Genomic DNA, 16,080 nt, shown 5'->3' on the forward strand with positions numbered 1-16,080 from the left:
CTGAAAATATGTCTTATATTCTGGGTTCTTCAAAGTAGCCACCTTTTGCTTTGATGACTGCTTTGCACACTCTTGGCATCCTCTTGATGAGCTTCAAGAGGTAGTCACCGGGAATGGTTTTCACTCCACAGGTGTGCCCTGTCAGGTTTAATAAGTGGGATTTTTTGCCTTATAAATGGGGTTGGGGCCATCAGTTGTGTTGTGCAGAAGTCTGGTGGATACACAGCTGATAGTCCTACTGAATAGACTGTTAGCTGCTTTTTTCTTGCCATAATACAAATTCTAAGTAAAGAAAAACGAGAGGCCATCATTACTATAAGAAATGAAGGTCAGTCAGTCCGAAAAATTGGGAAAACTTTGAAAGTGTCCCGAAGTGCAGTGGCAAAAACATCAAGCGCTACAAAGAAACTGGCTCACATGAGGACCTCCCCATGAAAGGAAGACTAAGAGTCACCTCTGCTTCTGAGGATAAGTTTATCCGAGTCAGCAGCCTCAGAAATCGCAGGTTAACAGCAGCTCAGATTAGAGACCAGGTCAATGCCACACAGAGTTCTAGCAGCAGACACATCTCTACAACAACTGTTAAGAGGAGACTTTGTGCAGCAGGCCTTCATGGTAAAATAGCTGCTAGGAAACCACTGCTAAGGACAGGCAACAAGCAGAAGAGACTTGTTTGGGCTAAAGAACACAAGGAATGGACATTAGACCAGTGGAAATCTGTGCTTTGGTCTGATGAGTCCAAATTTGAGATCTTTGGTTCCAACCACCGTGTCTTTGTGCGACGCAGAAAAGGTGAATGGATGGACTCTACATGCCTGGTTCCCACTTTGAAGCATGGAGGAGGAGGTGTGATGGTGTGGGGTGCTTTGCTGGTGACGCTGTTGGGGATTTATTGAAAATTGAAGGCATACTGAACCAGCATGGCTACTGCAGCATCTTGCAGCAGCATGCTATTCCATCCAGTTTGCATTTAGTTGGACCATCATTTATTTTTCAACAGTACAATGACCCCAAACACACCTCCAGGCTGTGTAAGGGCTATTTGACCAAGAATGAGAGAGATGGGGTGCTACGCCAGATGACCTGTCCTCCACAGTCACCAGACCTGAACCCAATCGAGATGGTTTGGGGTGAGCTGGACCGCAGAGTGACGGCAAAAGGGCCAACAAGTGCTAAGTATCTCTGGGAACTCCTTCAAGATTGTTGGAAGACCATTCCCGGTTACTACCTCTTGAAGCTCATCAAGAGAATGCCAAGAGTGTGCAAAGCATTCATCAAAGCAAAAGGTGGCTACTTTTAAGAACCTAGAAATAAGACATATTTTCAGTTGTTTCACACTTTTTTGTTAAGTATATAATTCCACATGTGCTAATTCATAGTTTTGATGCCTTCAGTGTAAATGTACAATTTTCATAGTCATGAAAATACAGAAAAATCTTTAAATGAGAAAGTGTTTCCAAACTTTTGGTCTGTACTGTATGTATATATATATTAGCTATTTACTAAACAAAAATCTTAACATTTGTTGATAAAAAATTAGAAATTGTGGAGTCCAAGTTCAAACGAAGATGATTTGGTACAATATGATTAAATATACATTTTAGACATAATTTTATTTATATACTTTATATATTTTACTTATTTAACATACAGAATTGTAATACTTTTTGTGTTCTTTTAGCTTTTCTGACCGATCCGTAGAAATTGGGATCGTAGATTAGTAGAGTAGATGCCTCATTTACCTCATTGGCAGCCTTATAGACTTTAAAAGTAAACTTAGTTTCTAAAACTAAATCTAAAATTGTTTTTAGAAAAAAAAATTCCGAACAGCTTCAAAGATTTCATTTTAAATGCTCTTCAAATACTTTCTGTTTATAAGCCTAATAACAAATAAATAAAAATTAATAAAAAATTAATAATATTTTAATGCACCACCTCTGTGATGTAAAAATTTGACAAAGGTATAGAAGCCTTTCCATCCAAACTGATTTTTTTTTTATGTCAGCTACATATATTTTGTGAATGTTATTAGAATTATATTATGAAACGATAGCATGTTTTGAAAAAAAAAATTAAAAAGTTTTATGCACTTTGAAAAAAAGTTAAATGTGTTCATTTTTATTTTTTAAAATTCAAAGTTCCCAAATTGCATTGTTTTCCATTGTACATATAACAGAGGTAACAGTATTTTTCCACTGTTGGCGAATGACTAGTTACATCCTAAAGTATTGGAAACACAATACCCAATGTTGCCATATTAGTTCTGCAGCCTATGGATTTCTGTACATCACTTGCCTCTAACAGTGCAGTAGTATGTAGCTGTAGAGAAATAGCAAATTATCTGTTTCTGAAATTATTTTTTGGGCCTTGAATGAATTGTTCTTGCTAATTTGGGCTATTCTATTTTGCAGGACAAGACAAGTGCATTAAGTCTGAGTAACGTCGCTGGAGTTTTCTACATTCTGGTTGGAGGCCTGGGCTTGGCAATGCTGGTGGCTTTGATAGAGTTCTGTTACAAGTCAAGGGCAGAGGCGAAACGAATGAAGGTGGCAAAGAGTGCACAGAATTTTAATCCATCTTCCTCGCAGAATACCCAGAATTTAGCAACTTATAGAGAAGGTTACAACGTATATGGAACCGAGAGTGTTAAGATTTAGGGGTAGGACCTAGGGTCTACTATAGTGAGTGGGCGATGCCATGTGTAGTGCAGTGTTGTGACCTGTCTGTCTATTGGTTATGCTTGCTACGAAAAAAAGCTTTCAGTATTGAGAAATTCAGTGCTCAGTGGTTCCGTATTTTCTTGGCTGCAGATGTACAGTGTATGTTGCTTATAGACATCTGCATTGAAAAAAATATATATTTTTATAGATTTTCTACAATTTTCTACGATTTTTTTATTTTATTTTTTCCATACAAACCTCGAATTTGTTGTTCAATTAGCAAATCTTAAAAGTATTTAAAAAAAACATATTTTTAGCTTAATAAATATATATATATATACATATATCTCTGAACATATTTATAGTTCACTTTAAACACAATAGTAAAAGGAGGGGAAAAAAATAATTCCCCAAATGGAGTTATTGCTTAATACCCTGCACATAAATTATTCCAAAAATTTCAATTCTGTATTAAACTTTATGTAAGAATATTTTTGTATTTTTTTAATTTGGCATCCTATGATTTCTACTTTTTTTTTTATTTATTACCACGTTTATCGTGAGGTTATGTTTTATCTTAAATATTTATTTAGCTATTTTTTTTATCTAATATTATTTTTTTTATATCGTGTACTTTGATTACCGTGAAATGCAGTACCTACGTTGTTTCTGGGTTTTTTTTTTCTCGTGAATTTTGAAGAGCTAAACATTTTAATTATATTTTTGGTGGGAATAGATGTTAGTAGCTTTATGCTAAATATCTCACTGTTTCCTCTTCAAAATAGTAACCTTCAATACCCTAGAACACTAAGGATTCTGTCATTAACCCTGTCTTAAATCATAGATCACCAGTGATTTTGTCAGTAGCCCCTTTAACTCCCCCCAGGCCATCAAGAATTCTTTCATTAACCTCATATAGTGCCTTTAATTTCCACAGCTCTTTCAAGCTATCATTACTGTCCCCATTGAGGATCACAATCTAAATTCCCTATCATTATGTCTTTGGAGCATGGGAGGAAACTCAATACCCAGAGGAAACCCACGCAAATATGGGGAGAACATACAAACTCCTTGCTGATGTTGTCCTTGGTGGGATTTGACTTTAGCCATTTCATTAACTTGGATGGTCAAATTATAATAGTCCTTTACATTATTATTTTTTTTTACTGTTTGTTGCCAGCTTGGCCCAGTTAGCGTCACATCAGAGAGTATTTCCTGGTGTATCCCACCGTATAGGCCTCTGTATGGAAAACTGAGTCTACTATATTGTGCCATACAGTAAAATAAAATATATCTGGCCATTTAATATAATTTGGGTCAGACACACCCTAATTGTGGGCATAGAGGAACCTCAGCAGATGACTATACCGTAACTGAAAATAAATCACCGTACAAAGACTAACACATACTACTGCCATATGGTGACCATGTAGTTGTAGATACCAGTCCCGCAGAACATGTAAGAGATTACAGTGCCATTATAGATGGTGACTTACAGCTGATGTTCCTTTTTATAGAGCTCCCTATGCTGAATATGATACTCCCACAGCTCCCATATACACAGTATGATGGTCCTCAGCTCCTGAATACACAGTACGATAGGCACACAGCTCACCTATACACAGTTTGGTACCCCCACAGCTCCTCTAAACCTAGTATGATATCCTCACTGCCTCCCCAAAACACAATATAATTGCCCGCACAGCTCTCAAACTGTATAATGGCCCCCACAGTAGTTCCCACATTTTATGAGGACCTCCACACTGTATAATTCCCCCATAGTATCCCCTATACTGTACAACGACCCCCACATTAGCTGCCACACTATATAATGGCCCCCACAGTAGTCCTGAAACTGTTTAGTGGCCCTCACATTAGCTGCACTACTATATAATAGCTCCATTGTAGTCCCCAAACTGTATAATGGCCCCCACATTAGCTGCAGTACTATATAATAGCTCCATTGTAGTCCCCAAACTGTATAATGGCCCCACATTAGCTCCCACACTGTATGATATCTCCCAAAGTAGCCTCCAAACTGTATTATGGCTGTAACGCTCATGCCCAGACTGGCGCGGGCGTGTGCGGGGGTGTGGCCCCACTGGACCACAGACCAGACTTTCCTGGAAGGGGCGTAACTAAGTAGCTTCCTAGGTGTTCGCTGGAGCCTCCGATGGTCAGACTTGTGCAGTAGGTAGCTACCAGGTACCACTCCAGGATGGAGTCTCACTGTGGATGCTGATCCCACTGGGGGACAAGACACAGGCAGGCACGGCTGTGACACCGGCTGATGGATGGGTATGGCAGAGGCCCTGACGGGCAGAATGGCTTGACGGATATACAGGCAGGCAGATGGGCACAGCTGGCACTCTGGAAGACAGGCGGACTGGTCTGATAATCTGGTAGGAACTGGTATACAGGCAGGCGGGTGTATGGAAACAGGTAACAACCTGTTCAGACTGGAGGGTATATGGAAACAGGTAGGAACCTGTTCAGACTGGTGAATATAAAGAAACAGGTAAAGACCTGTACAGCAAGTTGCTGAAAAGAGGTAGAGTAAGAGCAGATGCAAAGCAGAACCACAGGAGGCGGAGTAAGAGCAGGAAGGAGAAGACAGAGCTAAGAGCAGAGAAGGAGAAGGCAGAACTAAGAGCAGAGAAGGCAGAGCTAAGGGCAGAGAAGGAGAAGGCAGAGCTAACAGCAGAGATGGAGAAGGCAGAGCTAAGAGCAGAGAAGAAGGCAGAGGAGGAGATGGAGCCAAGAACGGAGGCAGAGTCGAGCAGAGACGCTGGAGGCGGAACCAAGAGTGGAGACGCTGGAGGCGGAGCCAAGAGCTGAGACGGTGGAGGCGGAGCCAAGAGCTGAGATGCTAGAGGCGGAGCCAAGAGCGGAGATGCTGGAGGCAGAGCCAAAAGCAAACCGCAGGAGACAACGCCAAGAGCCAAAACCGCAGGAGGCAAAGCCAAGAACCAGAGGGTGCAGAGCCACAGGTTGTGGCAGTTCTGAGCAGAGAAGCACAGAGCCACAGGTAGTGGCGAACAGAGCAGAGAGATGCAGAGCCGCTGATAGTGGTAAGCAGAGCAGATAGGTAACGCAGAGGTAAACACAGCAGAGTGAGAATGGTAAACAAGCAAAGAAGGAACAGGAATGGACATAGACCAGAGTTCAGACACAGAAGTAACGGAACACAGATTCAGACCAGGGTACAACGCCCCACGGGGTGGCGTACACAGAGACACAAACAGAACACAGATAAAGGCCTGCGTATTGCAGCCCTCTAAACAGACATGACCTGGCAGCTCAGTAGCAAATGCTAACTGAGGGAAATAGTTTGCTCAGACATCCTCCAATGCGTGAGGATGCCTTAAGTATCAGAGGCCTCTAGGCTATTGGCCAGGAACACCTTATGGAGGAGCACACAGTCTCGATAAGAATCCGGAGTAGCTGGCGCCGCCCCTATGCACACAGCCAGGAAGTGTACACAGAGTAAGCGGCCATGGAGCACATGGCATGGAGCCGGCAGCAGACAGATCTCAGCATGGCACTGAGTGAGTGAGTTGATGCAACAGGCAGGTGGGGTATGGAAGACCATGCAGTGATGCCAGCAGGGTTGTTACAATGGCTCACACTTTGGCTCACACATTAGCTCCCAGATTGCATGATGGTACCCACAGTAGCCCCCAAAATGTATAATGGCTCCATATTAGCTCTCATACTGTATAATTGCCCCCACATTTTCTCCCATGCAGTATAATGGCCTCCACATTTTATGAGAGCCCCTTACAATGTATGAGGGCCCCCACACTGTATAACTCCCCCCCATAGTATCCCCTATACTGTACAACGACCCCCACATTAGTTGCAATACTATATAATAGCTGCATTGTAGTCCCCAAATTGTATAATGGCCCCCACATTAGTTCCCACACTGTATGATATCTTTCAAAGTAGGCCCCAAACTGTATTATGGCTCACACTTTGGCTCACACATTAGCTCCCAGATTGCATGATGGCACCCACAGTAGCCCCCAAACTGTATAATGGCTCCACATTAGCTCTCATACTGTATAATTGCCCCCACATTTACTCCCATGCAGTATAATGGCCCCCACATTTTATGAGAGCCCCCTACAATGTATGAGGGCCCCCCATACTTTTTGATGCCTCTACAGTCACACCACATGTTTTAACTAAAATAAAAAAAATCATATATCAGGATCCTCACCACTCTATGAGCAAAACGCGAGAGACCAAAGTGTTAATGTAATTGCACCGGTGCATTCCCTGGAGGACAGAGTCCCGATACAGCGCAGTGACTTCATCTCGTTGTGTCCTGTACATGCATCTGCGCTTCAGCCACTGCATCACCCTGCCGTTTTATAGACCACAGGCTTAACCCCTTCCCGACATCGGACGTACTATACCGTCCGATGTCGGGTCCCCTGCTTTGATGTGCGCTCCGGCGGTGAGCGCACATCAAAGTCGCGACATGTCAGCTGTTTTTTACAGCTGACATATGCTCGCAATAGCGGCGGGTGAAATCGCGATCACCCGCCGCTATTAACTAGTTAAATGCCGCTGTCAAACGCAGACAGCGGCATTTAACTACCGCATCCGGCCGGGCGGCCGGATATGACGTCATCGCCGACCCCGTCACATGATCGGGGGTCGGCGATGTGTCAGGAAGGTAACCATAGAGGTCCTTGAGACCTCTATGGTTACTGATCGCCGGTGGCTGTGAGCGCCCCCCTGTGGTCGGTGCTCACAGCACACCTGCATTTCTGCTGTGTAGCAGCGATCTTATGATCGCTGCTACATAGCAGAGCCGATCGAGTTGTGCCTGCTTCTAGCCTCCCATGGAGGCTATAGAAGCATGGCAAAAGTAAAAAAAAAAAAGTAAAAAAAAATGTGAAAAAAATAAAAAAAAACATAAAAGTTTAAATCACCCCCCTTTCGCCCCAATCAAAATAAATCAATTAAAAAAAAATCAAACCTACACATATTTGGTATCGCCGTGTTCAGAATCGCCCGATCTATCAACAAAAAAAAGCATTAACCTGATCGCAAAACGGCGTAACGAGAAAAAAAATCGAAACGCCAGATTTACGTTTTTTTGGTCGCTGCGACATTGCATTAAAATGCAATAAAAAGCGATCAAAAGAACGTATCTGCACCAAAATGCTATCATTAAAAACGCCAGCTCGGTACGCAAAAAATAAGCCCTCACCCGACCCCAGATCACGAAAAATGGAGACGCTACGAGTATCGGAAAATGGCGCAATTTTATTTATTTTATTTTTTTGCAAAGTTTGGAATTTTTTTTCACCACTTAGGTAACAAATAACCTAGTCATGTTAGGTGTCTATGAACTCATAATGACCTGGAGAATCATAATGGCAGGTCAGTTTTAGCATTTGGTGAACCTAGCAAAAAAAACAAACAAAAAACAAGTGTGGGATTGCACTTTTTTGCAATTTCACCGCATTTGGAATTTTTTTCCCGTTTTCTAGTACACGCCATGGTAAAACCAATGGTGTCATTCAAAAGTACAACTCGTCCCGCAAAAAATAAGCCCTCACATGGCCAAATTGACGGAAAAATAAAAAAGTTATGGCTCTGGGAAGGAGGGGAGTGAAAATCGAAAACGGAAAAACGAAAAATCCCACGGTCATGAAGGGGTTAAAGTGACCTGCAGTCTACAGAACTTTGAGCGGTAGTGCAGGAAGATCATGTCTTCTTTCTCTAATGCTGCACATGTCAATATAGTTCATGGCGGTAGCTCTGGGTGGTCTCCTCTAAGTGTGGAGCTATGCTACTGCGTTGGGTCAATAGGGTTCTATAGATATGTTTAGTTTAGCATGCACACTTTTTACAAATATTTTTTGTCTGATGGGACCTTTGGTGCCTTTTGTTGTATCAGAGCCTGATTCCACCAGTTTGAGAACGAAAGTATGGCAAAATATAAAATTTCCATTCTTTAGTTAGAGTTACATTTTTGGCTCTGTTCACATTTCTTTTCGAATATCCTGTTTTTCTGTTAGGTTTAGGAAAGCTCAAACTGAATAAGTGATCCAATCCAATCCAGTTATGATTAGAGATGAGTGAACCCAAACTTTAAAGTTTGGGGTTCGTACCGGACAGTTAGTGTCCGGTGCTAAACGCTGAACACGGACTTCTCTCGGAAGTCCGTTGCAATGTTCAGAGTTCCAGAGGGTTGGGAGGAGAGAGAGAGATTTTCAAGCTCAAAAGTTCGGGTCCTCATTGTTGTCAGTGGGGTTCGGGTTCTGGTTCAAGTTTGGGTACAATTCTGATACCCAAACTTTCGGATAAATTTCAGGTCTTGTACCAGAACCCGAACTTCCATGGGTCCACTCATCCCTAGTTATGACAGTTATATGGTCTGGTTGGTGTTTGATTTTTACAATGGAACCAATAGTCTTGCATGCAGAATATTTTTTTTCTTTTCCAAGAAATGGAACCCATACGCACCTTATAATAATCAATGGGACCCCCTGCTTTCATTTACACTGATGCTACAGATCAGTTATTTCATTTATCAGTACCTAAAACAGACGAACAGAATGTTTGAATCGTGAAGCAGCCTTGGTATTAGTTTGTAGCAAATACATCAATCATTTTGAAATAACAAATTAACTTGTATTTTATTTTGTGGGGTTTTTATTCTAATTTATATTCATTTACTCATCCGTATGATCAGTTCTATAGTGGATTTATATAAAATCGGTAATTAATTATGAGCCAATATATTTTAGTATTTTTCCTTTTTGTATTTTTAGATATTTATATACTGTATATATTGCTATTATTGTTTTAGCCACTTTTTAAGCTTTATGACCCGGAGTAGTCTTTTGCTACAAGCAGTAGCTTTCTTTTTTATGAAATGGGCTTGTTTGTGTATTTTATAGATGATCATTTATTTGGCAACTCCGCATGTAATTATGTCATGGCCAAAAGTTTTGAGATTGACCCAAATTTTGGTTTTCACAAAGTATTTCAGTATTTTTAGATCTTTTAGTCAGATGTTTCTATTGTTAGTGAAGTACGATTATCAGTATTTCATAAGATTTTGCACTTTTATTGATAAAAAAAATCAATTTTATGCAAAAGATTCAATATTTTTAAGGTTGACCCTTAAGACTTTGGCAAATCGCACTGGCAGCTGGCTTTCATCTTCTGAGCCAAATCCTGTTTGGTGACCACCCTTTCTTGCCTATTTAGTGCATGGAGTTTATCACAATTCCTGAGATTTTGCTTTTCCACTCACTTTTTGAGGATTTCCTCACGACTCTCAATGGGATTGAGATCTTGAGGGAGTTTTTTGGTCATGATTTGAACCAAAAAATGTAATTATTTTGTTTGCCGGTCTCCATCATGCTAGAAAAAGCACCACTTATGTAAAGCGCAACTTCTCCCAAAAATCCAGGAGCAATTTGGATCTAAAAACTTTTGGCCATAATTGTACATGTATTGTTTAGCTGGCCAAAACATCCAACTGTGATAACAGTTTATGAAGCCGGTTGCCATTATTAGGGAATGCGACTTCCTAATTAATCGTAAACCATTGAAAAGTTTAACAAAAGTCACTCGAAGTGGTTGAATTTTTTTTCTAGTTGTTTTTTTTTCATTGATAATGTGAACTACAGGAGATGATTAACATTTATATAAGATAAAGTGATAAGGGAGGATATCTCTTAGTTGTGAAGAAGTAAAGGTATAGAAAGATGTGGCAGATATAGTCTAAGAGGCTCTTGGCTAGAGAAATGCTTAATTCGGTCAAGCTTTTGGCATTTAATGTCATCTGAACACTTAAAAATATTTGACATTATCAGGGTATTTGAGGTGTTTGCTCTTATATGAATTAGGGGAACAGTACATTTAACCCTTTATTTATTTTATCTAACGTCTTCAGCTCCATTTCGAGCCACGGCAATTTGATGGATGAGCGATCTGTAGGAAGATCGATCTTGAGCAAGCCTAGATAGGTCCACCAGGGTCTTTATCTTGATTGTATCAAGACATGAGGTTGCTGGTTACAAATAGTGATGAGCGAATATACTCGTTACTCAAGATTTCCCGAGCACGCTCGGGTGACCTCCGAGTATTTTTTAGTGCTCGGAGATTTAGTTTTCATTGCCGCAGCTGAATGATTTACATCTGTTAGCCAGCTTGATTACATGTGGGGATCCCCTAGCAACCAGGCAACCCCCACATGTACTTATGCTGGCTAACAGATGTAAATCATTCAGCTGCGGTGATGAAAACTAAATCTCCGAGCACCATAAAATACTCGGAGGACCCCCGAGCGTGCTCGGGAAATCTCGAGTAACGAGTATATTCGCTCATCACTAGTTACAACCCTTTACCTTCACTATTCTTATTATCAAGGGTTTTGCCTTAAATAAAAAACTATTTAAAAAATTTGGTGCTCCTTAATAGCTAATATTTATTTACAGGTTTTCCATTTTGTGATACCATTATTTATATTTTTATTTTTAAATACAAAATAAATCTAAAAGTTGAAATTTCAAAATTTAATTCTAAATGAAAATTAAACCCTCTCATTTTTCACCATCCTGTTGCTTTGCCATTTATTTGTAGTACCTTTCGCCTTCACGCACTAAGAGAGCTATTGGGCTGAGCTCATTTCTGTCATAAGAAGACAGCTTAGCCCGTTATTAAGTAGCTATGTTATTCCTGAAGCACAGCCATGGCTTGAAGTGATCTCACTAATTGCTAATGAACCGCCATGAAGGTTTTCTCTGCATGCAATACGGATGCATGCATCGGGGATTAGCGACAAGGAGATTGACCAATAATGAGGTGACCTGAGCTTCAGTATCAATTTTTTATTTTTTTTCATTTTTTTTTTTACTTTAGCATTCGTTTCCATTCTGCAACAAATCATTGTGATTCTTTACCTCAAGCGTTATTTTATTTTGTTTTACGTTCTAGGTGAAGAAAGTGCAAGGTTGTTGCAGATCATCAAAAACAGGGCTATTCTCCTTCAGTATACATTACTGTAAAAGTATGTTGGTTTTTGAAAAGTTTACAATCATTGAGACATTTCAGCTTTTGTTGAATTACGCACCCAGCAGCCCACTTTTTTTTCCCACCATGACTGCTTGATCATGAGTATATGCTGTGATGCGTGACCCAAACGTTTAGATCCAATTGCTTGGAAGATGAAGACAGATTGGTGCAGTCTAATTTGATTACATCTTCATAGTCATATCGGGTCAGTCCATCAATTATTATTATTTTTTTATCATAATGTTTTTCATAATAAACTTTACAAGATGTTGCATTATTTGTATTGTGCATCTAACACAATTAACATAGCATGGAAAGAACAATCTCCTGCACAACCTGTAGACCATATATTTCCCAAAAAATGGTTTAATGCTAGGATCATCTCAGCTTACCAAGAAAGTTTTTTATTGAGGTAGCTTAAAGGGAACCTCTCACTAGATTTTTACTACCTCATCTGAGAGCAGCGTAATGTAGGAAAAAAAGACCCTGATTCCAATAATGTATAACTTAGTTTACTGGGTGCAGCACTTGTGACACAATCAGAGTTTGTAGATGTATCATAAAGCAGAGCTCAGAAAGCTAACTCCTCCCACACCGCAGTTCTCTATGTACATTGTCTATTGACAGTGAGCTGCCTATCACAGGTGGGGGCGGAGTCGGACTAGCAGTCACGTGCACATCAGACCTGGCAATGATAATCGGATAATCTCCTAGTGATAAAACCTTCATTGTAAGTAAACAACAGCGCACAGTTTAATAAAGGACACATCCCTAAATTCAATGTCTCAGCCCCTATCTTCTTCAGTCTTCAGATTACATGGCAAGAACCTACTGACAGATACCCTCTAATGAGTATATAAAGTACTTTTTTTTAGGCCCAGTTTTTTTTTATCCAGTGTTCTACTCTGAGCACTGCCATTTGGAGTTTCCGTCCAAATTCCCCAACACAGGATTCAGATGGAACTCTTGACAAAGCCAATCAGTATAATGGGAAGCCGGAGTAATTTTAGACTCTTTTGACATCTTTTCCAGTGGTGTTTGTGTCCACTTAAAAAGGTAGACACTGCCAGAATTGAGGCCAAGTGGAATCCAAAGTAGCTCCTCCTGCTCCATAATACTCAATGGCTCCTTCAGGGAATTTTGGGGGGATTTAGTCTGAAAAATCCGACGCAATGCTCAACATAGATCACTGAATAAAAGTAAGCCTACCCTTATAGCACTATTTCTTTAGACTGTAATGAATACAAAGAGGTAACGAGTTTTAGGGTCATGTCGATGGCAGAGCCGACTGCATGGATACAGTAATGTGGCACCAGAAAACCTTATGTCAGAGTGTTTGGCACCATTTTACATATGTGTTCTCCCCTAGAAATGCAAATAATAACTTCATAATACTGCATCTACTGTATACAGAAAGGCCCCATAGACTTGTATGGCTATTTTAATGTTCTTTATAACTCGTAGCTTGTACCAAGATATATTTCAACTTTTTTTGTGCACCATGTTCACAAATTGAGTGGAAGGCTCCCAAGCCAACCACCGGCTGTGGCTCGAGGATGTGACAATATCTTTTTAGCACGCTAAAGAATGGAGGGAAATGCATCATACGTTGACATGTGGAGGTCTTCCATTCTTTTTTTTGCTTCTGCAGTTTTTAGTTAAAAAGTGTCTTATCACAAATATTAGTCTCAGCAAAAAAATTGCTATTTAGTTGAAAAAAAAAGTCTTATGGATTTATCACTTTATAAAGTTTATACTATTCGTCTACTGTTGATCAGTAGGACTTGGCATGTCTCCAAAAAGGATGAACTGCTGCCATACCTTGACTCCTGCCTTCTCCTTGATCACAGAGTATTCTTTATAACTCTATTAATCCAATCCAATCCGGTGCATTCATTCCCATGGCTAATATACTAATAGAAGAATAAATTGACAACTGAGCAGTCTTCGCTACCCAATAGGTCTTGGGCCAGAACGGCTACATCAACGGCAACACAGTATCAGAGCAGTACCAGCAACATCATCTTTTGAGACACACCCCATTTCATAATATGCAAATAGCCTCGTCAGAGAGGAAGAAGACTGGACCTTTAGTGCCACCTAATGAAAGTGACCCTTAAACGAGCATTGCCATGTGACTTTGGATAAAAAGCCAAAACCAGAAACTCCATTTGGAGATGTGTTTTGGGGTCGTCAATGCAAAGCAGGACTATCTTTGACCCCATTAGAATCCTCTTGCTCAGCTAAATCAGCTCCTGCTTTGCACTCATGAGGGGTAAATAGCCAAACACACTCTACAAATGGGAGTTTTTGGATTGGCGTCTTATCCGTTCTTATGGTGAGAGGGACGTTTCCAGTGGTGTTCACAGGAAGGTATACGAAAAATGGGGAAAGATTCCGGCACAACCATCCAGGGATATTCATTCTAGAAGTTTTTTGGATATCACCCGCGCTGTTGTAAATATGAATGTTCAGGCGTATTGAAGATAAAGATGATGGTTTTAGTCTCAACGCGTTTCGAAGTCACTAGGACATCTTCCTCAGGAGATGCTCGAAACGCGTTGAGAATAAAACCATCATCTATATCTTCAATACACCTGGACATTCATCTTTACAGCAGCGCAGGTGATATCCAAAAAACTTCTAGATTGAATATTCTAACCTGGTCACGGGCTGACCTGTTGGATCTGCGGCAGCTGTCAAAACTTCTATAAGTTTTCCATGTGACATTTCCACAGAAAATAGGTGAGTGCAATCCTATTGTGTAATTTGAAATTTCCATCGGATAAGACCCTATTGCGCTTTTTTTCTCCTGCAGTACTCCTTCATAACCATCCAGGGATAAAATGGATTCTTTATTTAAACGTAATTAAAACATTAAAAGGTGAGGTCTCGTACCTTTTAATGTTTTAACTACGTTTGAATAAAGAATCCATTTTATCCCTGGATGGTTGTGCCGGAAACTTCCCCATTTTTCGTCTATCCTATATTATGTGGCCCCTAACTGGCAGCTTCTTGTGTACAATGCACATTTTCAGCAAATCGCCAATCAGTGATGGGGTGGGTTTAGCCAGATTATCTGAACTGCCGTGCACGTGAGCCCTAGTCAGGCATTGATAATCTCCTGCTGATAAAACACTGATTGTTCTGAAACTACAGCACACAGCCTAATGAGTGACACCTACCTGGAATCAAGCTCTCTGCCTGTACATTATGCTGCTCTCAGATTAAATAAGAAAACCTGCTAACAGATTCCCTTTAAAGGATCGATATTTACTTTTAGGATAGCTACTTCCAATAGGTGTCACTAGAGTTCCTTTCTGAAGAGGCTATTTGTATACTCGTACAGTATAAATTCCCAGAGGAGCATTGCATGACTTATAAGTCTTCTTACGCTGACTTGGCACTCTCCACAAAAGGAGGCAGTCTAGCAACTTAGGGGAAGCAGACCTTCCAAACGAGATCCCCTCTGCTGCCCCTGCTGCTGCCCTTCCCTCAGCTTACCTTTGTGGGGTTGGCCTCCGTTCGAATGGAGGTGGTTGTTTTCCATTTTTGGGGACATGGTAAGTTCTCTTTAATATAGAATGAGTTCCCCTGGGCAGGTACGGACTGGGGACGAAATTCAGCCCTGGCATTTGAAATCACACAGGCCCATGTTGACCCCGTCCCCATGAATCAGATGGGGTATATTACTAATATTACACTGTATGAAGGAAAGGAAGATTTTCTACAAGACCAATATTTCTAATGATACAAGTGGCCTGCTGGGGTAAGTGACGGAGTCAGCAACTTTGTGCTCTGTCACAACTCTTAACAGTATGGGTGTCTTGAGAACACCGACTCTGTTAACAACGTAGCAGACAAGGCAGCCCATGACCAGAGAGGCCCTTCTGGCATTTGCCAGAATTGCCAGATGGCCAGTCCGGCCCTGCCCCTGGGTGAAAACTACAAGTCTTTTACTCCCCAAGTCCACATTCACTTTTTGTGGTTGATTGTGAGGAATGTATAATCTTGTGGTTTGCGTATGGCAAGTGTTTATCATAGCGTCAGAAGATCGCATTGGTCAACTAGTTAGTCAAGTACTAGAGCATTTGTAGGCACCTGTAGTCAATGACCTAATGGCCTTATTTGTGTGTACTATACTTATTATCTTGATGTTATGATGTTGTTTTTGAGCATTTACATTACATTCATTAACTTATCTTAATTCCATTTTTTGTTCAAATATTTTAAAGATTTTTTGTTTTATTACTGTATGTGTTGTGTTTTAGACAAAATTATTCAGTTGTTCTGTGGCCATATAGACCTGCTTTCAAATGTAGACATGTGATACATTAGCATACACATAATGTTTATGACTTCAATTAGG

General features: G+C 40.6%; 1 protein-coding gene across 6 annotated transcripts in view; it reads left to right on the forward strand.

Moving 5' to 3' along the window:
* GRIA4 (glutamate ionotropic receptor AMPA type subunit 4) overlaps nucleotides 1-16,080 on the forward strand; it is a 446,709-nt gene that overhangs the window by 425,908 nt on the left and 4,721 nt on the right. For 3 of the 6 annotated variants that reach the window (XR_013224091.1, XM_077298514.1, XM_077298515.1), the window contains one exon: nucleotides 2,412-2,546. Coding sequence is in view for 5 of the 6 variants with exons in the window: in XM_077298514.1 (XP_077154629.1) it covers nucleotides 2,412-2,546 (135 nt within the window). In the remaining variant the exon portion in view is untranslated. Of the gene's footprint in view, nucleotides 1-2,411; nucleotides 2,660-11,633; nucleotides 11,707-16,080 lie in introns of those variants that run through there. The other 3 variants (XM_077298517.1, XM_077298516.1, XM_077298518.1) reach the window with 2 other exon arrangements.

This window comes from Ranitomeya variabilis, chromosome 3, assembly GCF_051348905.1.
Source record: "Ranitomeya variabilis isolate aRanVar5 chromosome 3, aRanVar5.hap1, whole genome shotgun sequence".
In the NCBI taxonomy this organism is placed as follows: Eukaryota; Metazoa; Chordata; class Amphibia; order Anura; family Dendrobatidae; genus Ranitomeya; species Ranitomeya variabilis.